This window comes from Amblyomma mixtum, chromosome 3 (genome assembly GCF_055824585.1).
Source record: "Amblyomma mixtum isolate Tamu chromosome 3, ASM5582458v1, whole genome shotgun sequence".
Lineage (NCBI taxonomy): Eukaryota > Metazoa > Arthropoda > Arachnida > Ixodida > Ixodidae > Amblyomma > Amblyomma mixtum.
The window spans coordinates 409,505,181-409,532,086 of record NC_143014.1 but is presented as its reverse complement, the minus strand read 5'-3'; the positions used below and the strand labels follow the sequence as shown (position 1 = coordinate 409,532,086).

The window sequence follows — 26,906 nt, the reverse complement described above, 5'->3', positions numbered from 1 at the left end:
TCTCTGGCCAAGTCGGTGCGCGTTGTGAGGCCAAGACAGAGGCGGGCGGGGAGCACATAGATCAGAACCCCAGAAGCGTGCACGGCGGAGTGCGATTTTCCAGTCGCGGGTGTAGTTCCGGGCGACGCGTATAATTTTCTATGTATGCAGGACCAAGCAAGCGACACGGGCGAAACACTTCACGTGACGGTGCTGCTCTAACAGCGCCCTACGAGGTCCACAAACAGTGCTAATTATTTACTGTCCAAAGTTTCTGCTATGCAGCGCGCGGGGCTGGAGGGAAGCGGCGGAGTGCTTGCCCTTTGCAAAAAAATACATATGAAAACAAAATGCATATGAAGGCAAAAAGAAATGAGCGCGCGCTGACACGCCGATTAACGGGGAGGACTCTGCGTAGACCTTCGTCAGTGCTGCTGTTTCCAAAGCCATAAAGGCGATCTAGTCGAGCCGACCACCCACTGAAAACTCGTCGCAGTGAAATTATTCACTCCATTCTCCCAGTCGCCTGTCCCGGCGGCCGCCGGCGCACTCGCTCAATGCCGAGTTACCATGGAAAAAGGACATTTTCCTTCCTCCATGATGCGCCGCGAGCTGTGGGGGCGAGATCTAGTGCGGAAAACCGCGTGGCGCTCGCGAGCTGTGGCCGCCGTGCTTTCCAAAAGTCGGTGCTAGTTGTTCGCAGCCGAAAGGCGTCGTCGCGCACGCGGAGGCGCAGAAAAAATGAGCGGCAGCACACCCGGACTGGATGTCGCCAAGACGTCCTTCGTGCAACTTGGGCGCTGAGCAACTCCAAGTTCTACCACAGCAGCTCTGGTTTGCGAAGACGGGGCTCTTCCGGAGTATTGGTGTAGGGCAGTCGTTTCTCACTTTGTTCCGTACCAACCCGGTCAAAAAATCCTTCAAAGTTCCTTCAGGGAGCCAACAGGATTCTTGACTGTCACCTCTACATGCACCTGAAGGACCTGAAGGAATCTGCATGGATGCTCTGTTTGCAATGGTGCGACTCTGACGGGGCTGAAGGCATCTCCATTAGCAGCTCTGTTGGCACCGGCGCGGCTCTGATGGTGCTGAAGGCATCTCCGTCAGCAGTTCTGTTTGTACCGGCACGACTCTGACGGTGCTGAAGGCATCTCCGTCAGCAGCTCTGTTTGCACCGGCGCGTCTCTGAAGGTGCTGAAGGGATCTCCGTCAGCACGTCTGTTTGTACCGGCACGACTCTGATGGTGCTGAAGGCATCTCCATTAGCAGCTCTGTTTACCGGTCGGCGTGGCTCTGACGGTCCTGCAGAAATCTACATGCAGCGCTGCTCTGTCTGCGGGCGACGTTAGCTTCGACCGTCACCGGTATAGCTGCGAATCGCTTCGGGAAAGTTATAATACTGGCAAGAAGCTTAATTGTACGTTTTAATCGGTTTGTGTAGCACACATCTTGTAGTACCAGCACAACCGCTCACCGGTGGAGATTTATTTGGCCAGAAAGCAGCTTACGAAATTAGCGGGGACATATCTGAAACGCACGTACGTATGCTCAAACATATACAATATTCGTGCAAATTGCATGATTCTTGCAAGCACGCATTAATGAGCTGCGCGCCCTTCCGATAGTGCCTGAAAATTCTTTGCACGGAGGCCATGAATCGCTGTAGAGCTCGCGTTCTCGATCATATGCTTAGCTTTCAAGGATGCATCCGGCCGGCTTCACTCGATCCTGGCTCATTTTCGGCAAAACTGTACACATATCATATATCAATATTGGACGGTAAACGTTGTCTCGTAGTGAACTTGACAACTGATGCGTACCAACCAAGCGGTTCGCATAACTGAAGTACTTCTGCGTTTCGTGCGAAGCATGCAAAGACGGCCGGCCGCTATTCGGCTTTGCTGACTTTTCTTCACTCGTCCTCGGCGCAGACGATTCCAGGCGCACGGCATAAACTACGGCCAGGTGAAAAAAAATGTGTGTTAGCTGCGCAGTTAATTTTAATCTAGGGAGAACCATCAATTGAGGCGAATGAATTTTTAAAAGGTGCTGCACAATTAATTCTAGCTTAACGCGTTTGTGCGCGTTGCGCGCAAAAAGTAGAGCAAATGTGGTATCGGTACGTACGTCGATCATACTTCATACTCAAAACTGATTATGTTCGACCTTTCCGCTATGCATATGCTGCGCACCGCGTGCAGTGAACCCGCCCGCTATCAGGGCAGATCTGCCTATCTGATAGCCAGTACACGTACGCATGTTTGTGTGCGGCATACACCGGCCAGGAACTGCGCCAGTCGGAATTAACTTTTTCTACTACGCATAGCCTTCCCTCGATCCTCGATCATCCTTTCAGCAAGGTGGAGACGCTGCATGCATGCTCGATCGTCCAGAGCTTCCTCGATCGGGCAACGAAACCAGTGCCCATATTCTACGCGGGAGCGCGCGCCCGCACCGATTTTCGTAGTCACGAGGAATTCATACGCCAGCGCACCTTTCAGTCGGGGATTAAGGTGACTGAATGCAGCGCACAGCGCTATAAGCGCGGCAAAGACGTGCAGCGAATTGCTCGCGCTGAACGACAGCGCAATTTTTTTTTTTCCATGGCGCGACGTTTCTGTTTAAATAATTTTCACCAAGCAGGAAAGCGCCCTGCACTTGCATTGACTGTTGAAGCCAAGCGCAGTGAGTACACTGAAGTCCCCTCGAGGCATCTGTGTTGTCATGAGAAGCCGCACAACTCATGTGCGGCTCTCCTTCAGTCTTTATCTCCCAAACTCCCCTCCCTACGCAGAGTAGCATGCCAGCGATATTGAAACACCGGCTAAATTCTCTGTATTTCATTAAAGAGTCTCTCTCTCTCTGGCGATGTGTATCATTGAAAACATTAAACTCGCCCACCTAGCACCGCGATGTCAAGTGAACATATTCCTTGACGCTGGATTCATGATCTCTATGCAGTTAATTCCCAGCCCCCTGTATGTCACACTAAGTGAATGGGGATTAACCATCACATCACACCAACTGGCCAGCTCCACTGGCTGGAGGACCTTCTTTGAAAGGCATTTGCGTAAAAATTCTTCGTATCACTAGGGTATACGGCAACTTAATTGACAGCAGTAACAGAATTTTGGTTCCCGGAACACACCCATGGAACATGTAACGCTGCATCAAAAATAAGTGCAGCCAGTTTTGAGGCTTTGAGGTTTTGAGGATTGTTCTCGCAATCACTCTCCGAAGGTACCATTCCAGACGACTGGGAAGTGGGGAAGGTCGTTCCCGTCCACAAATCAGGTAGTACTGATTCACCTCTTAATTATCGCCCCATTTCATTAACAAGTGTACCGTGCAAAATCATGGAACATGTCATTTACTCTCAAATCATGCAATCTTTGGATTCAAATAATTTTTTCCATCCATCACAGCATGGATTTCGCAAGGGGTTCTCCTGCGAAACTCAACTAGCCATTTTTCTACATGATATTCACGCCAACCTTGATACTAACCTGCAAACTGACTCCATTTTCTTAGATTTTGCTAAGGCATTCGACAAAGTACCTCATCAACGCTTGCTTCTTAAACTCTCCCAGTTGAAGTATACATCCGAACATAATTGCATGGATTAAAGCTTTCCTCACGCATCACTCTCAGTCCGTCGTCATTAATAACCAACTTTCCAACCCGCTTCCAGTAACCTCTGGCGTCCCACAGGGTTCTGTTCTCGGTCCTTTGTTATTCCTCATATACATTAATGATTTACCCCAGCATGTCTCTTGTCACATCCGCTTATTCGCCGATGATTGCGTCATTTATCGCTCAGTGACTAACCATTCTGACCAAGAATCCCTTCAGGCAGACCTGCGCCATGTGCAAGACTGGTGCTACCAGTGGATGATGATGCTCAACTCTAACAAATGCAAGTGCATGTCCTTTCCCCGCCGTCGAAATCCTCTTGTTTTCAAATACACAGTCTGCAATTCCCCAGTTGACCTCGTACAGTCATATAAATACTTAGGAGTCACCATTTCTAATGATTTATCTTGGCGTTTGCACGTGACTAACCTGATATCATCTGCTAATAAAACACTAGGTTTCTTAAAACATCACCTACGGGAAGCCCCACAACACGTAAGACTACAAGCGTACATCTCATTCATTAGAACTAAACTTGAATACGCATCACCCATCTGGAGCCCTTATCAAGAATATTTAACACACGCTATCGAATCTTTTCAAAACAGGGCTATCAGATTCATGCACTCCTCATACTAGTACGATGTCAGCATATCATCCCTCAAATCGTAGTCAGGTCTAGCTAATCTTTCTAGTCGCCGTCGCATAGCCAGTCTTGTCCTGTTTCACAAGTTCTTTTATTCACCACTAAAACAAGAACCATACATTTGCGCACTTCCACAATGTAGGTCCCACCGCATCGGTCGATCATTCTCTTCCAAGTTTTGCGTCCACGTGGCCGTACCACTGTTTTTGCCAACTCATTTTTTTCTCGTGCAGCAGCTGACTGGAACGGCCTTCCCCATAATATTACTGCCATAACATGTTCATCATCATTTTCAAGCACTGTTGATTCCTGCATTTCGTAAACCCCACCCCTTATGTAACACCCTGGAAAAGGGTCTTTAAGGAAAATAAAGTGATGTGATGTGATCTACAAACATGATTTATTACACACACTAGGCCACAACAACAAAGCAGAGGGAGTAATAAATGTTGGACAGGAACGTGCATTATTCTTTACACTTAAAAGCAGCAAACATTTTAAACACATGAAAAAACAAGGATGACAAAGCATCATACTATCAGGCTGCAAGGCCAGGTATATCCTTATGTCTAGAGACCAGATTTTAGGCAAATGCCTATTTTTTTCAAGGCATCATAGGCGCACCATTTTTACATATGAGCATGAATTAGGCGTTCACGACATGTTTAATACACATTTGATGGTGCCATAAATGCCTATTTTGGGCGTCAGCGCCTATAAATGCCGATTTCCAACGTTGGTGCCTAAAAATGCCCTATTTTGAAGAAAATGGCCCTGATATACGTTGTGGTTTTGTTTTCAGATTCTCTTTGTTTTCGAATCCATTTCGGTTTTGAGTTGAACCCACACATGGCAACATTAAATGACTTCGTCACTTGGGTGTGGTGAACACTACTCCAACGCCGACTGTGTAGACAATGTCAACCACATCAGCCAAAAATATCGAAATAACCTTTTTCCTGTTTCTGCCGTTTTGTAGTTACAGCTTGTAAACTCTGGCCGTTAAAATGGTAGTTGACCAGATGGTGCTACATTTTGGAAAGTACATGAAGTACGTAAGTTTCGTCCACATAATTCCCAGTGGGTTCGAGTTGACTGCAAATTGTTCCATAAGCTGGCTGGATAAAGTTTAACTGGATAAAATTTGCCATATTGGTAATCTGCCTTATGATCATTCCTTGTGCCTCATCTGCATGTCATCCTAATCAAATAGCCTTTGGCGGCAGTTTTCTTGGAGTAGGCCGCACTGGACAGCTGAGAGCCGTGCCAGTCGTGCGTGCATACGGAACACATTCATGCACTCAAACAATGTTTGATGCTTGTATGAATATCACTCTTTTGGCGTCACTCCTATGTCATATTATCTCAACCCTTCAATCGAAATGGTTTCCTACAAGCACACTCCTGTAACATCTGTTGGTGTGGAGCGTTCCTTTTCAGCTTACAAGCTTGTTCTCAATGAGAAGAGGCACAATTTTGAGCCCACCAACATGGAGACGTTGCTTGTGTGCTACTGCTTTCATGACTTTAGCAGTGATTACTATATGAACGGTGTTTATTTATTATGAATCCCCAGTGGATGTACGTAGGCCCGTGCTGAACTATATAATTATTTTCGGCATATAAAGCATCACCAGCACTAAGCGGCTACATTTTTAGCATTTTTAGCATTTTTAGCAAGCACCATTTTAAGTCCGCGTGACTTCCGACACTTGGAGCCACTAACTATAAAACGCAGTTTACACAAATGGCGACACATTTATTAATGTTAAAGCACCATGCATGCCTGCAATAGATAAGATTAATTCCTATGAGGATGACTCTGAACACATGTCGGATGCTTTAAAGTCACATTTGCGTCAATTGCTAAATGCACGGCCTCTTGTTTTACTATTGTGCACGACAAGCAAATTGTTTGTTTCCAGGTATGCCAACGCATTTTAAAAGGCTTTGTAACCATCTCTTTTGCTCTGCTGAAGCATGCGTGTTGTACGAAAAGCTTCACGACAGCTTTAAAAAGAGTGCTTCTAAGGTTCGCACACAATGGTTAAGATCTCAAATCATTCCGGCTGTTTTTACTTTATGGCAGATATTGCGTGCTGATGTTCGGATCTGATAAGTGCAATTTTGATGCAGTTTATAGTGCCTATTTTTCTTTTTAGGTGCCTAAAATCAAATCTTAACCACCTATTTTTGGCGCCTAAAACATGCCGTCTTGGTGCCTAAAAATCCGGCCTCTACTTATGTCTTATAAATCCCATCAACAGACTTTGTCAGCATACATGGCAATGTGTTCTCTCTTGCATTATTTGCACTAAATACTTTGAAGCATAAATGTTCCAAGAATAAAAGAAACTTTGAGATTAGTGTAATATTGTCACGTAGTTGTGATGGCTGCAGTTTGGCAGTCAGGTAGACAGCAAAACGGCTTCCAAAGAAACACTGTTGGGCTGTTTCACACCCACAAAGAACTGAACGACTCGGCAGCGGTGTAGCAACAAGCGTGCTTGGAGGTCGTCGAAGACAATGCCTGCCGCTTGTGGCCGTGCTGAATTTATAACTGACGACGAACTTTTGACAATGTGACAATATGGAGCAACCTCCCGTCACAATCTGAAGATTGGTGTAATTGCTGCTAACTGCAATGAATTTCATGGCCACAAGTTTGAAAAAAGTTAAACACACTGAAGAGCTACCTTAAAGGAATACAAAAATAAAAATACACTGAAACTACCTTCATGAACTGCACATCATACATCACTACCAGATCAATCTCTTTCCTTCTGGTTGGGCACTTCACACAAGTATGAAACATTATTAATACTAAAGAAAACACATTGCAGAGACACATCATCAAGGGAGTGCAAACAATTATTCTGATCAGCCGGTGGGTGCTGACACTGCATGATATGTAGGACATCAAATACAAGTGGTGAAACAAGAAGCCTTTGGGAGTGAAAATATATACAGCCTGCAATCTCATAAGTTCCAAGTACATAACAATATGAGCCGTCTACCATTTTAACATAACAAGAGCTGGTCTTTTTTGGAGTCAAATAATCCGAACTGTGTATAATAATGCTGCCAATTTGTGCTCGAAAGTACCTAGACATCTGAGGAATGCAGCCAAAGTGTGAATTGAAAATCATTTTTAGCTGCTCGGGAAATGAAGGAACAGGGTGTGGCACACCTAGAGCACATGTCTGGTAGCTGTTTGTGTGCTAAGCGCCAATATTTTTCTTGGCAAAAGCCAAATGAGCTGGGAGCTCCAAATTTCTTTCTGAGCTTCGATAGCACTGCTGCATTATGCACCGTTCAGCGACCTGCATAGGCACCAGCTTGGCTGCTGACACAAGCCGCAGTGCACGGCCAATCCCATCTTCAAAAGGAACCGTGGACACACCCCATAATGGGCCAAACATGCGCGTAGCCTTAGAAAGGTGCAGCAGCTGGTGAACATTATATGTCATAGCTGCCTCACCATAGAGCCTCGCTGCTATCCCTAGTAGCACAGTATGTAACTGCAACGTTGCCACAACATTGCCAATGTTGTACTATGTTGCGCTAACATTCTTCAACATTAGATAATGTTGCTGCTATGTTACCAAGCAACTTGCTGATAACGTTGCTCTGAAGTGGTCTTTTCACATTGCAGCAATATTGTCAAATGATGAATAAATGTTGAACCACATACGATGGCATTGCTATAACATTCATGCTATAGGTTAATCTGCCCTCTCTGGCTATTTCTGAAGCCCAAATAGAAAAGTCGGTACCAGATCACTTCCCCTCACCGTGAGAGTATTAATTTGTTTATTAATTTTTACTTCGATTGCAAGTTTGCATGTGGTGTGTATGCAAATGGTGACACTAAGGTAGAAAGATATATTTCTATCTGAAATATTTTTAAACAGCTGGAATTACTTTGTTTTTAATTAAACAGGCAGACAAAATTAAAACTGCCGAAGAAATTTAGTTCTGGTTTCACTGACGCCCTGAAGTCTAATGGTCCAAATCCAAACCGCGGCTACTCGCGGCCGCGCCGAGAGACAAATTCCAATCCTGCGGCGTGCGCTGGTCCGAGAACTCGCGTGTCAGCGGCAGTCATGGCAAGATTTTCACGTTTTTTGTTCTTCTAGTACAGTTTTTTGGCGGTCGTCGTGCCCGCACTGCTGTGTTTCGTTGTGGTTTCACTGGAATTCAGCTGAAACAACAAAGGCTTGCCCAGAGGATGACCTCAATGGTGAGTGATTTCTAGACTTGCATTGTTGTGCTGTGACCTGTGTTGGTTGGCACAAAGCCAGTAGTGTATATATGTTACCCATGCCCTGCGTGATAGTTTGATAAAGTGCTACATTCGCTGTATTATGAAGAGAATGAAGTGTTCGCTAATCGAGGTGTCATTTCGGCAACGACGCCGAAGAACAGCAGAGGCTGTTCACGACGAACTAGAAAACTGTTTTCGTCAAGGGTACCCACGATGGTGAGAGCCGGCTTTTGCGGGTACGCATCACGAAATGCTACCCTGTTTGGCAGTTGTCAGTCTTGATAATGGTCATGGCAGCAGATTGTGCGCAACAGGAGCAGCACAGTTTCAAGATGCCTTTTCATCGCATAATGTTATTTTATCCTCTTTATCAGCGCCGGTCGAGGACGCAGTTGAAAGCCGCAGTTCTCACTTGTCAGATTTTAGCACCGCTAGCAGCATCCCTGACATAGAAAGTGCAACGTAAGAGTTGTCGCGAATTTCTGACAATGAGGAGTTGGTGGGTTATGAAGATAGGATGACACCTGAGTCTGGTTCCGCTACTCAATGTCTAGAGCACGACTTGCGCGTGTGGGCAATTAATAGCCAATTGCCTGCTTCTCACCTGCATTCCCTGCTTAAAGTGCTGAAACCATACCATCCAGAGTTACCCACGGATTCTAGAAAATTACTAAAGACGCAGAGGCATAGTGATCCAGCAGTGATGAGCGATGGTCATTACCACTACTTTGGAATTTTTCGTTCTCTGGAAGAACAAGTTGTGCATGTTCCTTAACGTCTGCGCTTTGTGCGAGGGCATTACACCAGTTCTCATGCATTCTACTGGAAGATAGCATAGATCCAGCGACATTGTAAGCAAGGAACCAGAATTTATTCTTTCACTCGAAACTGACGCTGCTGCATCATGCCAGTAGTGTAGTATTTTCCCTCTCATTCTTAATCAGATGTATACTCTTATAACCAACATTTATGGGACTGTGCAGCGATTTGCACCAAGGGTAAGAAAAGTGAAATATTCATTGGAATTCAATCATCCTTCATCATCATCAGCCGGACTATACTCGCAGCAGGGCGACAGCCTCTCCCATATTCCCCAAATTAGCCCTTTCCTGTGCTAGCTGCATCCACTTGACCCCTGCACCCATCATCAGTTTGTGATCTAGCTTATGTAGCCCACGAAGAATCGGCCGTTAGCAACTATGCCTTTCAAATTGTGCACAGCAGTGAGGCTGAAAAAGACTATAGGCTGGGCCTGCCCTCTTTGCTCAGTTTACTTTGTCGGCCACCTGCCATGGCACAATTGAGGGAAGACAAAGGGAGTGATGTGCAACCACCTCCAGCCGCGTCTTCATCTACAAACGCCCTTGTGGTTTTAAGCAATTGAATGGCCGTCCCCATGGCTGACACCAGTAGGTCCGCTTGTAAGGCAGGATTCAAGCCAGACAGCAGCACTGGCCATTGCTGTGAGATGCGGGAATGGGAATTTTTGTTTGTATATTATTTGCTTGCTTTTGAGGAATTTTAGTTGGCATGAATAGTCGATGTCTTTTTTGTAATGAATGCATTTTTAGCCACTTTCAGAACAATTTGTTGCTCAGGCTGTTAAAATATGCTCGCGCTGCCAGGGAAGGGCGGATTTTTTTCTCACTATTTTGGTTTGAGCCAAGTGACTGGACATAAGTTCTTTGTACAGAGCTGTCCAATGTCTGTGCTCATTGAGGATTGTAAAAGATTTGTTATTAGACGTGTGCCCACCAAGATGCTTATATTAGGAAATTTTTGGTTCTTTCTTTTTTTTGCAGGGATGCAGCTTTGCTTGTCACATCATGAATTAGAAGAGACCATCATTGTGAGCAGCTGGAGGCTACCAGAAGATAAGCATATTTTAGACGTGCTAAATTGTTCAGGCAAATGTTGAGAGTACTTTAAATTTGTAGTTTTCCAGTGCAACGGTGCATGACCAACGAAGGGAAGAAGAATACTTGAAGAAAACAGCGCAGCAACAGGGACAAGAGAGAAGATGAGACAGGTGCTGACTAGCAACTGAAGGTTTATTGAAAAGGAATGCATAAAATATACTCTCTTCGCAACCAAGAGCGTGCATGAGCTGCGCAAACAACACTGATAACCTGTCAACTTCAGTCATGGTGGTCAGGATACAATAGTTCACAATCATTAACAAGGACGGATGGCCGTTCATGGCTGTGAACTGTTGAATCTTGACCACCATGACTGAAGTTGATAGCTTATCAGTGTTGTTCGCGCAGCTCATGCACGCTCTTGGTTGTGAAGAGAGTATATTTTAAGTGTTCCTTTTCAATAAACCTTCAGTTGCTAGTCAGCACCTGTCCCATCTTCTTTCTTGTGCCTGTTGCTGCGCTGTTTTCTTCAACTTGCCGTTTTACTGAAGTTGGGAAGAAGGATAAAACACAGCGCTCACTGACAACTGGTTATTTAACGGCGCAGACACTGCTTAAATGCCTTCAGACCAGCGGAGCAGGAAAAAAACAAACTTATCACACCTTTATCATCAAAACTATGAAAGAAACATCATTTCTGTGTTATATGATACAACTGAAGTATTGCTCGCACATTGTGAACCAGCTTTTTTAATATGATGCGTCTCTGTCCCTTCACAAGTGGCTTGCTTCTGCTAAGGATCTTCACACTTGAAAATCTCTGTACAATCACTGCAGTGCTTGACAAGTTTGGAACCTGTCCTCATTCTTTAGATCTCCTGCATGCAGTTTGCATTTACGGGCCTGTAGCATTTTGCCTCCATCGAAATGCAACCACCGCGGCCAGGATAGAACCCGTGTCTTAACAGGCCAGCAGCCGAGCACCATAACCACTGAACTGCCGTGGCGGCTCATGTATGTGTGTGTGTTCCGTAGGGCTGGAAAACTATGAACTTAAATCAGTGATGCTAACCAGGCCAACAACTAACTCTGCTGTTCATAATACCTCTGCTCCTTGTTTCTAAATGGCCAATTAGGTGGCACTGCTACTTTGTTTATTTGTTGCAATTTTGTGCACAAAATGAATGTCTTATATTTGGGAAACACAAAGTCCAGGTGGTGTATGTTTGCAAGGTGTGCTATTGTTGTGTAGATAGTTTACTGAAGTGTTTTGTATTTCTAACATGCCAGTTGAGAGGTGTGTGTGCATTTTCATGCTATGGTAATGTGCCTAGTAACTGTTTAAAACATTAGCTCTGGTTCTTGTTCCTGAGTAGCTCACATGTGTGCTGCTCATCCCTTTTTTCTTAGCTAAGCTACTTCATCAAATTGCATGTTGTAGGTGTCACCATGCATGTATATCTTAGAGCTTAAAGTAAGTGCTCTTGGAAGTCATCTTAAGGTGAATTCACACGGTGGACTGAATTGCAAATCTTGAGGGTGAACTGTGCATTATGTGGCTTGACGTCACGAATTGACGCCAACCAATTGGTGTCTGCAGATGGAAAGAGGAGGGCGTTTTTTTTCTATTAGGACAAGATCTGCTGTTTTCATCTCATGTGTGAATGCTTTCAGCATGCGGACACTGCCTTTACTTGAGGTGATGCTAGAGATCTTTTTGTGACCTCATCCGTTGTGTGAATATACTACCTTTGATGTGCATTTTGGTGTAAGGACATGAACTCTAACTATACCTAATTCACAGAACTGGCCCCAGCAATGACATCCATCAATGGGGCTAGTGGCAGTGGGCCAGACGAGTTTGGTGAGCGAACCTTCTTGTGATGCATGCCATTTTTTATTTTTCATAATCAAATCGGCCTAAGAAAATGTTCACTGCAAACAAAGGATTTGTCCAATGAGCGCCTGTTAATCCTGTCCTGTGCCACTTGAGGGCGCCTTATCCCCTGAAACTTCTACTCTCATCCTTCCACCATCTCTGCTGTGCCCCTAACTTTGACTGTATGTGCTACATTGACCTTTCTTGAAATTGGTTACATACCCTTCCCAGGCCCCATTTCTTTCTGTACTTTTTATCTCTACTTTGTGTCGCTCTCCTACTCTACTGTGTGATTACATCTATACCTTTCGATAGCTTGTCGTCCTGCCTTCAGTTGCATTTCAAGCCTTTTCATTAAGCTTCATGTTTCTTTCCCATAGTTATCTAATAATTAAAAGCTTTCTAATTGATTGACATCCCCTTTCTTGTGAATTAACAAAATATATTAGCATTATTCTGGTCGTCTGGTACATTCAAAGTTGTTAGGCGTTGTACCGTGTACAGGTTGAAAAGTTTTCTGCCACAGTGTTCCTGCTGTCCTTCAGCAGATGCGCAGTTAATTGAACCTGACGTCTTTTTTTTTCTTTTTGCATTGCCTATGAGGCTTGCTGTACTGTCCCTTTCATTTTTGGCAGGATATGCGATTTTTCTGAACTGCTCTCGCTCCGCAGTGTTCTGCTGTGTCTTTAAGGCTCGTTTATGGGGGTTCAGCGTCCCAAAGCGACTCGGGCTATGAGGGACGTGGTAGTGGAGGGCTCCGGAAATTTCGACCAGCTGAGGTTCTTTAACGTGCACTGACATCGCACAGCACACGGGCCCCTGGAACTTTGCCTCCATCGAAATTCCATTGCCGCAGCTGGATCAAACTCTCGTCATTTGGGTCAGCAGCCAAGCGTTATAACCACTGAGCCACTGCGGCCACGGTTGTCACTTGTCACTTAGCCCTCATTATTTCACCAGTTATCTTTTTAGCCATCAGTGTTAGTGTAGTTTAAAAGGGTGTGCGCTAAAAAAGACGTACACAGGGAAAAGATACAGACGACAGGAAAGAAGCGCAACTTCCAACTTTAATGACAACAAAAGAAGCCAGGCGCACATATATATCCGCTGATAAACAGATATGAGCTGCGTGATGGAGCGTGACCCCATCAACCAAACATAAGACAGCGCAAAAAATGCATATCTAAGTGACATTAAAAGAAACCCAAGAAAGTGAACATATCAAACACCTGCCGAGGTAAGGTAAAAAAGTGGGATTCGTATCGTCTGACAACAATGCATAACAACATGGGAAAACAGAGCTGTATGAAAGATGACACTGAAAAAGAGGATAACACCATAAAAAAGGCTAACAACATGACGAAATTTTTAACAAAGAACAAGTGAAAGATGGAGATAAAAACCGTGTAAAGGGTGGTAAATAAAGGCACATTGGAACATCTAAAAGGACAATAAAACATAGAGAGGCGAACGGGTTAATAGTCTAGATGTACCCATCCAGAAAGGCAAGTTCATTTCTAGACAGGTTAATGGAAGGCGTGCTAACGCACTTGTCTTTCCTGAGGTGAATAAAAAAGGCCTCGATTACTTCTCTTTCTGTCTTGTCCTGAGCCTTAGCTAGAAACTTGGTTTCATTAAACTTGGGGTAGCAGTTCTGGCAACTGCTGCAGTGTAACGGAAGGTTACCTCCAGACCTGTTCTTCATGGTGACGTTGTGCCTGCGGGCGCGCTCATTGAAACATTTCCCGGTTTGACCCACATACACTTTGCCGCACGTCAAGGGAATCTCGTACACATCATTGGCAGTGCATTGTGTGTACACGGTTTGATGCTTGATATTACAGGCCTTCTTAACACGCTTCCTGGTCACCATCGGACATAATTTCGCCAGTTTGCAAGCAGCCGAAAAAACCAGCCTAACCCCGTGACGAGACGCAACTTTCTTTAAATTGTGTGAAAGACCATGCAGGTAAGGTATAACCTGCACAGGTTTCCGTTCTGTTTGATGTTTAGCATGCTCCGAGTTTTTAATTTTTTGCAAAAGGTTTTCAGACATGTTCGTGACCAGATTTGCAGGGTAACCTGCAGCAGAAATTCGGTCGATCTGGCACTGGAAACTTTCACCTATCTTGTGGCCGCAGGATTTTTCTAATGCAGATTTCATGCAAAGAGATACTATGCCAAGCTTTACCAGCTTGGAGTGGGCACTATCATAGGGCAAAAGTGACTTCTTTGAGTGCGGCTGATAAGACCAACACACATGATCATTTGTAAAAATAAGCTGTAAGTCAAGAAACTGGAGTCGATCATGATCTGCTCGTTATGCGTGAATTTTAGACCCCTCGATGAAGAACAGAAGGTAGTGAGAATTTGGACTACAAGTGTATCAGCAGCACAGTATGAAGGTGCGTTAAGAAGGACAAGATAATCGTCGACGTATCTGAAAATACATGTTATCCCTGTGTCCTTCAAGCTAGCTTCAAGGCGCCGGTCAAATGACGCCAGAAAAATTCCGCATAAGACCGGTGCGACTGAGGAACCTATACAAATTCCGGCTTTTTGCAAGTAAAACTCATCCTGGAAGCAAATAACAGTGGAATCCAAATAAAACAATAGTAGGTCCAGAAATTTTTCAGTTGTGACACCGGCAGAATTTTGAAACCTGACTTCGCCAAATTCTTCCAAATGTTCACGAACAGCATCCAACAACCCGTCGTGAGGCACAGAGTAAAATAAGTCCTCAACGTCAATTGAAAAACCAGTTGTGGCCGATACCTTGCCTCCCTCCAGTACCTGCACCACTTCCTTTGAGCTTCGAACGCGGTAAGGGTAAGCGCCAGCTATTCTGTCCAGTCGGCACCGAAGGAAGTCACCCACAACGTTTTGCCACGTATCCCTTTCAGACACAATGGCACGTAGTGGACAAGCAGGCTTATGCGTTTTACCTGAAAAGAATATTTCGAGGCATCCGGTCTCAGCTCCTTTGACCGCCTCGGAGCATGCTAAACATCAAACAGAACGGAAACCTGTGCAGGTTATACCTTACCTGCATGGTCTTTCACACAATTTAAAGAAAGTTGCGTCTCGTCACGGGGTTAGGCTAGTTTTTTCGGCTACTTGCAAACTGGCGAAATTATGTCCGATGGTGACCAGGAAGCGTGTTAAGAAGGCCTGTAATATCAAGCATCAAACCGTGTACACACAATGCACTGCCAATGTTGTGTACGAGATTCCCTTGACGTGCGGCAAAGTGTATGTGGGTCAAACCGGGAAATGTTTCAATGAGCGCGCCCGCAGGCACAACGTCACCATGAAGAACAGGTCTGGAGGTAACCTTCCGTTACACTGCAGCAGTTGCCAGAACTGCTACCCCAAGTTTAATGAAACCAAGTTTCTAGCTAAGGCTCAGGACAAGACAGAAAGAGAAGTAATCGAGGCCTTTTTTATTCACCTCAGGAAAGACAAGTGCGTTAGCACGCCTTCCATTAACCTGTCTAGAAATGAACTTGCCTTTCTGGATGGGTCCATCTAGACTATTAACCCGTTCGCCTCTCTATGTTTTATTGTCCTTTTAGATGTTCCAATGTGCCTTTATTTACCACCCTTTACACGGTTTTTATCTCCATCTTTCACTTGTTCTTTGTTAAAAATTTCGTCATGTTGTTAGCCTTTTTTATGGTGTTATCCTCTTTTTCAGTGTCATCTTTCATGCAGCTCTGTTTTCCCATGTTGTTATGCATTGTTGTCAGCCGATACGAATCCCACTTTTTTACCTTACCTCGGCAGGTGTTTGATATGTTCACTTTCTTGGGTTTCTTTTAATGTCACTTAGATATGCATTTTTTGCGCTGTCTTATGTTTGGTTGATGGGGTCACGCTCCATCACGCAGCTCATATCTGTTTATCAGCGGATATATATGTGCGCCTGGCTTCTTTTGTCGTCATTAAAGTTGGAAGTTGCGCTTCTTTCCTGTCGTCTCTATCTTTTTCCTGTGTTTGTCTTTTTTAGCGCACACCCTTTCAAATATGAATATGTACCAACTAGCCCGTCAAAAAGCTTTACTACTGTTAGTGTAGCAGCCGATCAACTCTTCACTGAGATGTGTTTCTCATAGTATTAATGTTTCTACAAGTTTTAATACAGCATAACCCTGCTGATGTACTCCTCACGGGACTAAAAAAAATTGGCTGTGGCTTAGCTCAGCTATGCCAGACATACGTAGCGAGAGGTAATGGACCTTCAGAGGCTAGGCGAACTCGTCGAGCTGCATCTTCACGGCGTCGCTTATTCAGACGTTCTGCACGTTCTTCCTCGGTCTGGTCGCCTTTGCCTTGTTTCGTTCCAACAGCTAAGCTTGGTTTGTTTCAGCCTCTCCGACTCGCTCTCCATCTCTGGCCACAACAGCTTCAACGAACCGCCCCCTTATACAGGCCGCTGCTCATTCATTCATAAATCTTTAATCACAAGGATGACCTGAGGCCCAAGGGGGAAGTGGGTTGGTTAGGTGAAGGTGAGGGTGTCGGTCTCTGACATGAAGTCTAGCAGGGCACTGAGCTTGCGCTTGGCGTCGGTACTGGGGGCCGTCCAGTCTTCGTATGTCTGGATGTGGTAGGCAGAGGTGTAGCAGGCGCACAGGCTCGCAGTGCCAGGACAGGTCCAGATCAGGTGGTGCAAATCAACAGAGTCAGCAGGGCAATTGGGGCAGCCGATCCTGGTTCGGTGCCATCGACTCGGGATGTCTGGGGTGTACGCTGCACCGGCTCGCACCTTGTGAGCGAGAACTTGGGCCGGGCGAGAAAGTCCTGAAGGAATGGATGGAGTAATGTCTGGGACAAAGTGCCACGACAAACCCCTCTGCTCTTGTTAAAGGCGTGTGATGATAGAGTCAGGTATTATGAGCGGGATGGGAGAACAATAAGGGTGGTCCGAGTTGGTCGGCTCACGTTAAGGCAATGCCGACTGTCTTCCTCTAGCTGCGCGCCAGCAGCCTCGTGGGCAGTCCTGTTCCCGGTCCCTTGTGCGTGATTTCTGGGTGTCCAGTGAATGCGTACGTAGATTTGGGAGGTCTCTTGCTGTGCCTACTGCTATCTCTGGCTCTCCTCCTCCTCTGACGTTGCACCAGATGGCGCGGCTCCATCTGGCAACGGTTGCTAGGCAGCGGCGCAAGAAGCGGTGTGACCACGGTGTGACCACCGCCGCAGTGAAAATGCTACTTTGCGACCAATAGCTCTTGCTACAAAAAAAAAATGCAAGAGCGAGGAAACATTAGAGGCAGGAAGTAGGACAAATTTAAAAATGACAGGTTTGGTTTGGTTTATGGGGTTTAACGTCCCAAAGCGACTAAGGCTATGAGAGACGCCGTAGTGAAGGGCTCCGGAATTTTCGACCACCTGGGGTTCTTTAACGTGCACTGACATCGCACAGTACACGGGCCTCTAGAATTTCTCCTCCAAAGAAATTCTAGCCGCCGCGGCCGGGATCGAACCCGCGTCTTTTGGGTCAGCAGCCGAGCACCATAGCCGCTGAGCCACCGCGGCGGCGCTTAAAAATGACAGGAATGAAGAACTAAACACATTTATTGCAGTGCTGGCACTTGAAAAAATCATGCAGCATTGTCTGCTGCATTTTCTTACGTCCGGTGAAGACTACTCATTTCTCCAGAATTTACGGGGCTATGTGGCTGTTGCGATCATTGCAAACATACTTTCTGAGAATGTCTAATGCCGCTACAGCCAACATAATGGTTGGTTCCAGCGGAGGCTAGCCCTCGTCCTCTTTGTTGCCACTGCTGTGTGCATCCAGAAGTCACAAAAGATGTGATGAGGTGCGGAAGGACAAAATCAATCGCGCCAGCCACACTAACACTAGCAGCACAATTACAAAGAAACAAGGATAGGTGAAGAAAAAATTAGCTGTGGTTTAGCTCTGATTAAACATGGCGAGAAGCGGTAGCTTCATGTGGCTGCGCTTTGCAAAGCTTTGTTTGTTTCTAGTTTCTCGGCTTGTTGAAAGATTGTTGTTTCTTTGGACTTTGCCGCACGTAGCTACGTGAAACTACTGCTTCTCACCAGGTTTAATCGAAGCTAAACCACAGCTGATTTTTTCCTATACCCGTGGTGTTAGATTTTCTGCGTGTGGAGCGCTAATCTTCCTCTTTGTATTCTTCGTCTTCCTCTTGTTATTCCTCTTCAAACTCCTCTCGAAATCGCCTGTCACTGATCAATCATGAATCGCTCGAATCACAAATTACCATGATATTGCATGAGCGGCTGTGTAACCTAGCAGTTAGTATACAAGAAGCACATATACAGGGTGTCCCAGCTAAAAGTAACGAAGCTTGTAAAAAAGAGGATGATCCCTAGCCGAGTGAGACCAACTGAGGGTTGTTGCCAGTCGCGTGTCCTAGTCTGTAGTATTTTTTTTTTATTATGCAAACATGATTAATTAGCAGAGACTAATTAGCTAACTTTTTAATTATTGCCTACAGGAAGAAAGTGTCAATGCAGGAGTTGTAGATCCCTTTGAAAAATAACCGTTTGCCGTGTTTGCAGCCAAGTACCACTGATACAGCTTCTTTTATTTGACTTAAAAGAAAGCCCGCGAAATGCAAAAAGAGCCACGTGATAGGGAAGCAGTTTCAGCGCTCCCAGACGACCAGCCAAGCAAAGACATTCGCTTATCTTTGCAACGTTGTCCCGAACGGGGTTCGGCGTTTTGTGATGGTTGCGAGATATACGTAATTAACTCTCGCATCGGCGCTAGGGCGACCGTTTCTTCAGCGCGTGACGGTGCAAGTTAGCGGCACGGCCACATTCCTATCACTCGAGGCGAGGTTACGCGTGAAAAAGCGCTCCATGCGAGCCGCGCTTCACTTCCTTAAAAAGCAGCACCCGCTCACTTTCCATGACGCATAAGCAGTTCCTGGTGCATATCTCGCCACCTCCTCAAGACGCCAAAAGCTGTACGGGACAGCGTTGCAAACATAAGCGGATGTCGTTGCTTGATCGCTCGTTTGGGAGCGCTGTAACTGCTTCCCTATCACGTGGTTCTTTTTGTATTTCGCGGGCTTTCTTTTAAGTCAGATAAAAGAAGTTGTATCAGTGGTACTTAGCTGCAAACAAGGCAAACGATTATTTTTCTATGGGATCTACAACTCCTGCATTGACAATTTCTTCCTGAAAGCAATAATTAAAAAGTTAGCTAATTAGTCTTTGCTAAATACTGCAGACTAGGACACGCGACTATCAACAACCCTCAGTTGGTCTCACTCGGCTAGGGATCATCCTCTTTTTAACAAGCTTGGTTACTTTTAGCTGGGACACCCTGTATATCTCCAGTTTTATTGAATTGTCACACCGTGGGTCTGAAGCTTAGTGGTTAGCGCACCTGGCTCTCGCCCAATGGACCTGAGTTTGAATCCCACTGATTGTGAGGTTTATTTGTTTGTTTATTTTATTTGTGGCAGACTTGAAGGTCATGTTGCGTACATGGCGATCTCAGCCGTGCACCTGTAGCAGTGAAGCTACTGCTTCAAAAAAGTGCAACCACTGTGGATGATGATGGCACAGCCTGTCTGAATGCCGTCTGCCTAACACAGTGGTGCTAGACATGCCAGGCCAAGTAAAGCCGCTTTAGAAGTAAACATATGACTGCCACTGTTTCTCATTTAGGCTGGCATGGGGTGTTATTTCACAAGTATTACTGTGTAGGAATGTGGCCGAAGTTACAATGCAACGAACAGCAGGGTTTATAATGCATGGAACCCTATTATCATCATGCCAGATCTAGACCACTACAATGTGTAGCAGCCAGGAAAATGCAGCACCCATCAACTCAGCAGCGAGGTTCTACTGTGCAAAGCTTTCACTGTTACCTTGAGAGCAAAATACTTAATTTTTTTCATTTACTTGATAGCCCACAATGTCAAACTGAACTCAGTTTGCTTTTGCTTATATGTGCTGCTGAGGTGCATTGATATTTGTGTACTTCCTTTTCTTGTCAAAAAAGTATGCTCAGCCGAGGAGATGGAGACCGCCGCGGACTGCCAGCTCCAGCTGCCTGGTGGGCAGGACACTGTGATAGGTTCTGCTAGGGATGATGGAAAGGTGATTGTGCGTGTTCTTAAGTCATATAGTGTATCAAATACCATAGTAGAGTGAGTGAATGATTCTTAATTAAATTGGGGCTGGTACATAGTGAAATGGGTACAGTTTAGAGGATGATGCTAGCTTACAGTAGAAACTTATACTAGTCCCAGTAAGTGTGCCGAAAAGGGTAGTGTGCAAAGCATAGATGTGTGGTTTCAGACAATATCATGTAAGGCACAGGTCAGCATTTCTAATTTGTCATTTTTGTACTTCATTACCTGACGATGCCATAATGGGTCCGCAGTTATTCTTGTCCTGAGGAAATTCTTAGTACACAAGTAATTTTTGATCATGAGGAGGCTGCCTTGTTCTGTCAGGTATGCCTAGTTGTTGGTATGTGAAATTTATTCTCATTTCTGAAGTTTGTTTGAATTGGGGCAGAGAACATTATTTCAACTTTTGGCGGTATTTGACTCGGAATGAAGAGAAGCTAGAACTGTCAGAAGATTGTGCTATATATTTCATGTTGCACGCAAGCAATTTCTTTTTTTTCGAATTATAAGGCTAGAAATAAAAAATCTACTGATTTTGGACACTGCTCGCTGTAAAAGAGTGCATTCATGCCTACATAATTTTTATGTTTTTCAGCTGTTTGTTTTAAGTTATGAAATATTTAAAATCCCTTGATTCATTGCTGTTAATGTGTACAAATGCGAAATTCTCCACGTTTGCTGCAGGTCTATGCAGGCAGTGGGCTCTGGATGGAGCCTGGTGCCTGGCAGATGCTCCTGAGAGCACCAACAGACTCAATGTTCTGCCGCGGTGCTACTCAGGTGTATTGGACACCTGATGAGCTGAAGAGCCGCAGCGTGACTGGCGTGCTTTCAAATAAGTGCCGGTCTCTTGGCAGAACAGAGGCTAAACCGGCACTTACACCGGAAAAAGTCTTCTCTGAAAGGTGCTAGTGCTTTTTTTTTCTTTGCTTTGAGTAACACCTAGGCAATCAAACTTTGCTTCAGCCAAATACAGTCGCGCTCACTTACAGAAAGCGTGATAGTCATGGAGATCCTGTTCATTGTATCCGAGGTTTGTAACAACTGCAATGTCCTTATTGCATCCAAAACTGCAAAGTCGGGCAAAAGTGACGTTTAGTTTTTGCAAGGTGTGTTATGCCCATACGTTTCTTCATGCAGGCTCTATCACGGCACTTTCAGAGATCTCCACACTGTTTGTGTGGCTCTCGCTAAGATCCGTTCTGCCAGTAACCTGATTTATCTATTTGGTTGTGAAATTAGCGTTCTCAACGACTGGTGGCAAGTCATTGTGCGCGTTCTCCGATCTTGCTGCGACAAAGATAGTGCAATTAACATATCTGCACAGAATGTATAAATAGCATTGCCTGTTGTTTCGAGTAATCTCTGTCTTTGGTTTTCATGCAAGCATCTCAATGCATCCAACAACACACAGCAGACGCGGAGTGGGTAGGCCCATGTGTCGTCAGCAATCAGAGGCTGCCAGACAAGCAGTCAGTTCGCAAAGGAAACGAAAATCGTTTTAAAGATATCTGCCGCACGGAATCAACTGAAATTTTTGGGTATTGTAATTTAATGTGTTGGGAATTAAATGCTACAACAAGGGTATGCACGAAAGTAGGCTTCATGGCCCCTTTAATGGCGAACATTCGTTTCTGTGTTTTTACAATGAGAGTGGTAATTCTGAATCTCACTTTTGCATTTATCATGTATCTAGATGTGTTCAAATGTGGCCTATTTTGTGTTCTATTGTGCAGCTCTGTTTCATATCTACATGGGAGACATACCAAAGGAGCTTGCAGAGAAGAGACTGAAAGCCGTGCGCATGCACCTCTCACAGAAGCTGGGGGACGTGCAACGAAAAATTGGAGGTCATGATGTATAAATTTATTTTGCCACTTACCTATGCCGAAGCCGTCAGGCGTCCCCGCCCAGAAACGTTCGTTTCGTACCAGCATCCACCGCAGTCGACACCATTTCGTCCTGCCTGGCCACCACCGCAACGTTTCCGTCCATGGCGGACACCGGACAACCTACCCATTTGTTATGTCTGCGGCATTCCTGGCCATGTGATGCGTCCCTGCCGCCGCCAAGTGTTGTCCCCTGCTGCCAATACTGACCCTCGAGGTTACGCCTACGCCCCTCCCCAGCCTTTTCACCGCACTTCGCCTTCTGAGACCACTGCTTCCTCCGATCTCAGGCCGTATATTCGCCGCCGTGCTCCATCTCCGCGTCGTCGCTCGGTTTCCCCGATGCGCCGTCGTCCCTCTTCCCCTTCGGAAAACTAGTGCCCGCAGTTCCGGAGGCAAGAACTGCTTGCTCGTCACCAAGCTCAAGACCTCGACTTTCTCCGACAAATTTGATCGCGGTTTCTGTGGAGGGCACCGATGCTTTCGCGCTTGTTGACACCAGTGCTGCTGTATCTGTACTAAGTGAGAAATTGTGCCGCCAGTTACGAAAAGTGATGACTCCGCTATATGGTTTTATGCTTCGCGCCGCTAATTCGCAACTTATTGCGCCTTTGGGGGCATGTACAGCCCGAGTTACTATTCAGGACGTTCTGTATATTGTTGAATTCATCGTCTTCCCATGGCCGTCTCACGACGTCATCTTAGGCTGGGACTTTCTCTCCCAACATGACGTTGTCATCGACTGCGCTCGTTCCGAAGTCGCCCTTCTTCCCTTCGGCGACGACTCTGTGAACGCTTCCACTAACTTGTGCTCCAAGCTGACTGTGGCTGATGACGTCATGATCCCGCCGTGCTCTGCTGTGCTCGCCTCTGTTCATTGCGACTCTGGATCCAACGGCCCTGTCATCTTCATCCCGTCCGACTCCTCTGCTTCTCGCCACTGTCTACCCCTGCCATTCGCCGTGCTTGCCGTCTCAGCCGGCTGCAGCGCCTTGCCCCTGACGAATCCATTCCTGTGCCCCTCCACTCTTCTTCGTGGTGAATGCTTGGGATGTGTCCAGCCTTTCGCTTCCGTCGTCGCCTGGGACCCTTCTGAGGACGACTCCTGCCGCCTGCAAGTGTCTTCACTTACTTCCTCCTCACCGTCTCCTGATCCCGTTCCCGAGGCCGTCTTTGTGGGCTCAATCGACACAAATCTTTCGCCACCGGAGAAGACCCAGCTTGCGGCCCTGCTAGATAAGTTTCGGTCATCGTTTGACTTCTCTCACCACCGTTTTGGTCGCACTTCAGCTGTTACCCATCGGATCGACACTGGCGCCCATTCGCCGTTGCGCCAACGCCCATATTGCGTCTCGGCCACCGAACGGCAGGTTATCGACACCCAGGTCAATGATATGCTGCAGCGTGGCGTCATACAACCATCACACAGTCCTTGGGCTTCCCCCGTCGTCCTTGTCACCAAGAAAGACGGCTCTATCCGCTTTTGCGTTGACTACTGGCGCCTCAACAAAATCACCTGAAAAGACGTCTCTCCGCTACCCCGCACCTCCACCAGGATGTAACGGCCTTTATTGACAGTTGTGAAGGCCGGTTAGAGCGGGCAAGGACAGGTCCGGTCCCGGAACAGTTCACGCTCTCGTCTCGCGCCGCGCGTCGGCTCTGCTGCTTCAGCTGCCGATCGTCGTCTTCTCATCTCGCGCCTCGCCTCGGTTCTGCTGCTCTGACTGCTGATCATCTTCCTCTTTACAGGTTTCTATTTTATAATAAAGCTTTCGTTTGCCCTAAATCTGGTTGTCAGTATATATATCGTAGGGCATTACAGACCCTTTTGGCCAGCTTAATTGGAAAATATTATTAGTAGCAGGCGCTGCCTTTTTGCAACAGCTTGCGATGCACTAATCGAAGAAGCTATGTTATCATGCGCAATGTGCAGCACACATTTCTGAGTGATGAAAAAACTTATCTATGGTGCGCCATTAGGACTGGCGTCCCTCATTAGGCCTAACACTATCCCGATACCTGCAAGCAGGATCTGTGCCAACAGGCCGACGCCATTAGAACCAACAGGTCTGACACCGACAGGTCCATCACCATCAGGTCCATCACTAACAGGCCCGACAGGCCATCACCAACAGGCCCGACAGGCCCAACAAGCCCGACAGGCCCAACAAGCCCAAATTATGGGTTCCTTCAGCCTTCAGACCGATAGGCTGAAGGAATTTTTGACTGGGAAGGCAGGACGCCCACCCACAGAGCTGACCGATACCGACCAGGGCCACGTCAACAGTGGCCCTGCGCGTAGCCCGTTCCAAGTGTTTTTAGCCCTCTATTACCAACTAGCAGAGTGTTCATTTTTCTTTAATTTTGCTGCGCTGCCTTACGGCCACAGCAAATTGAATATTTTCTCTGGCCAAGTCGGTCCGCGTTTTGAGGCCAAGACAGAGGCGGGCGGCGAGCACATAGATCAGAACCCCAGAAGCGTGTACGGCGGGGTCCGATTTGCCAGTCGCGGGTGTACTTCCGGGCGACGCGTAAAATTTTCTGTGTATGCAGGACCAAGAAAGCGACACGGGCGAAACACTTCACGGGACGGTGCTGCTCTAACAGCGCCTTACGAGGTCCACAAACAGTGCTAATTATTTACTGTCCAAAGTTCCTGCTATGCAGCGCGCGGGGCTGGAGGGAAGCGGCGGAGTGCTTGCCCTTTGCAAAACAATTCATATGAAAACAAAATGCATAAGAAGGCAAAAAGAAATGAGCGCGCGCTGACACGCCGATTAACGGGGAGGACTCTGCGTAGACCTTCGTCAGTGCTGCTGTTTCCAAAGCCATAAAGGCGATCTAGTCGAGCCGACCACCCACTGGAAAACTCGTCGCAGTGAAATTATTCACTCCATTCTCGCAGTCGCCTGTCCCGGCGGCCGCCGGCGCACTCGCTCAACGCCGAGTTACCATGGAAAACGGACATTTTCCTTCCTCCATGATGCGCCGCCAGCTGTGGGGGCGAGATCTAGTGCGGAAAACCTCTTGGCGCTCGCGAGCTGTGGCCGCCGTGCTTTCCAAAAGTCGGTGCTAGTTGTTCGCAGCCAAAAGGCGTCGTCGCGCGCGCGGAGGCGCAGAAAAAATGAGCGGCAGCACACCCGGACTGGATGTCGCCAAGAAGTGCTTCGTGCAACTTGGGCGCTGAGCAACGCCAAGTTCTCCTACAGCAGGTCTGGTTTGCGAAGACGGGCTCTTCCGGAGTATGGGTGTAGGGCAGTCGTTTCTCACTTTGTTCCGTACCAAGGCAGGACGCCCACCCACAGAGCTGACCGATACCGACCAGTGGCACGTCAATACCCTACTGCTTGCGGCCCAGCAAGCAGTAGGATGACATTTTTCTAGTGAACCGATCTCACACGTTGAACTCAGAGCCGAACTGGTCGCCTTTCAGCAGAAGGGAAAAGCTAAAAGGCTTGAGTATTTCACGGTGTGTGTTTTGAATATTATAAGCGTACTAAATTACTATTTCCTTCCCGAATGTATTTCAAATAGTGTATAGGTACGTTTTGGGATAATCAACGATCAATAGCCAATTACGACCGGTTAAATTTTGCTCTTGCTGGTGGAGCAGAAGATAACGCTCAAACCACGTGACAACTTATCATGTCATGTCTACTGTCATGTGGGGAGGGCCAGAGCAGCAGCAGGAGCCAGTGGACTACCGCACTGGGCGGCCCACCCACATGTTCTGAGAACATTGAAAAAATAAAGATGTTTGTAATCAATCAATCAATCGCGCGATCACCGAACCCCTGACAGCGAGAGTCACTGAACCAACTGGCGACAACCCTGCAGAGTTGTGCACAAGTGTAGTAGAAGTTATGGGCTTCAAATGCCTAAAAATTACACCAAACGATTATGTGCAACGATGGAAACTAAACAAATTTTATTAATTCCAAATTTGCAGCTGCATCAATATTTTATAACAAAATTTAACATTTGTTTCAAAATTTAAATTTAGACTGTTGCCAGACTTACGTGAATAACCTTGGTTGCCAGATTTCTGAACGAAAACTATCACTTCCCACTTTTACTAAAAATGCTCAGTGGCAACATATTATTTGCTGACACAAAAACAGCCTCCTATCCGCAGCAATCAAAACAGCGTAAGTTCCAATCTTACAACAAAGACATTGTTGTTGAGCTTTCAGATTTTTTATGTAGTGTGGCCAGACGTTTGTGCTCATAATGGCAACTATTTCCATTCGCGGATATGTTCTGTTTTATAAATTCAAAATTTGTAGCTGCATAATTATTTTATAACAATATTTAACATTTGTTTCAAATTTTTTACTTTGTTGCCAGACTTACGTGAATAAGCTTGGTGGCCAGATTTCTGAACCAAACTATCACGTCCCGCTTGTACTAAAAATGCTTAGTGGGAACACATTATTTGCTGACACAAAAACAGCCTCATTTCCGCAGCAATCAAAACAGCGTAAGTTCCAATCTTACAACAGAGACATTGTTGTTGAGCTTTCAGATTTTTTATGCCGTGTGGCCAGACGTTTGTGCTCATAATGGCAGCTATTTCTATTCGCGGATATGTTCTGTGTTTTATAAATTCAAAA

The 26,906-nt window shown here is 46.1% G+C and overlaps 1 protein-coding gene across 2 annotated transcripts; it reads left to right on the top strand.

Moving 5' to 3' along the window:
• Positions 1–10,903: 10,903 nt before the first annotated feature.
• LOC149357588 (uncharacterized) lies at positions 10,904–24,079 on the top strand. Of its 2 annotated transcripts, XM_089584813.1 has the most exons (5): positions 10,906–12,083; positions 12,189–12,248; positions 20,272–20,369; positions 21,089–21,309; positions 22,141–24,079. In XM_089584813.1, the coding sequence occupies exons 2-5, from the start codon at positions 12,203–12,205 to the stop codon at positions 22,259–22,261; spliced, it is 486 nt and encodes a 161-aa protein (XP_089440939.1). In that variant the 5' UTR covers positions 10,906–12,083; positions 12,189–12,202; the 3' UTR covers positions 22,262–24,079. The 2 variants fall into 2 exon arrangements, with proteins under 2 accessions (XP_089440938.1, XP_089440939.1); XM_089584812.1 differs by having other exon boundaries at positions 10,904–12,248.
• Positions 24,080–26,906: the final 2,827 nt, after the last annotated feature.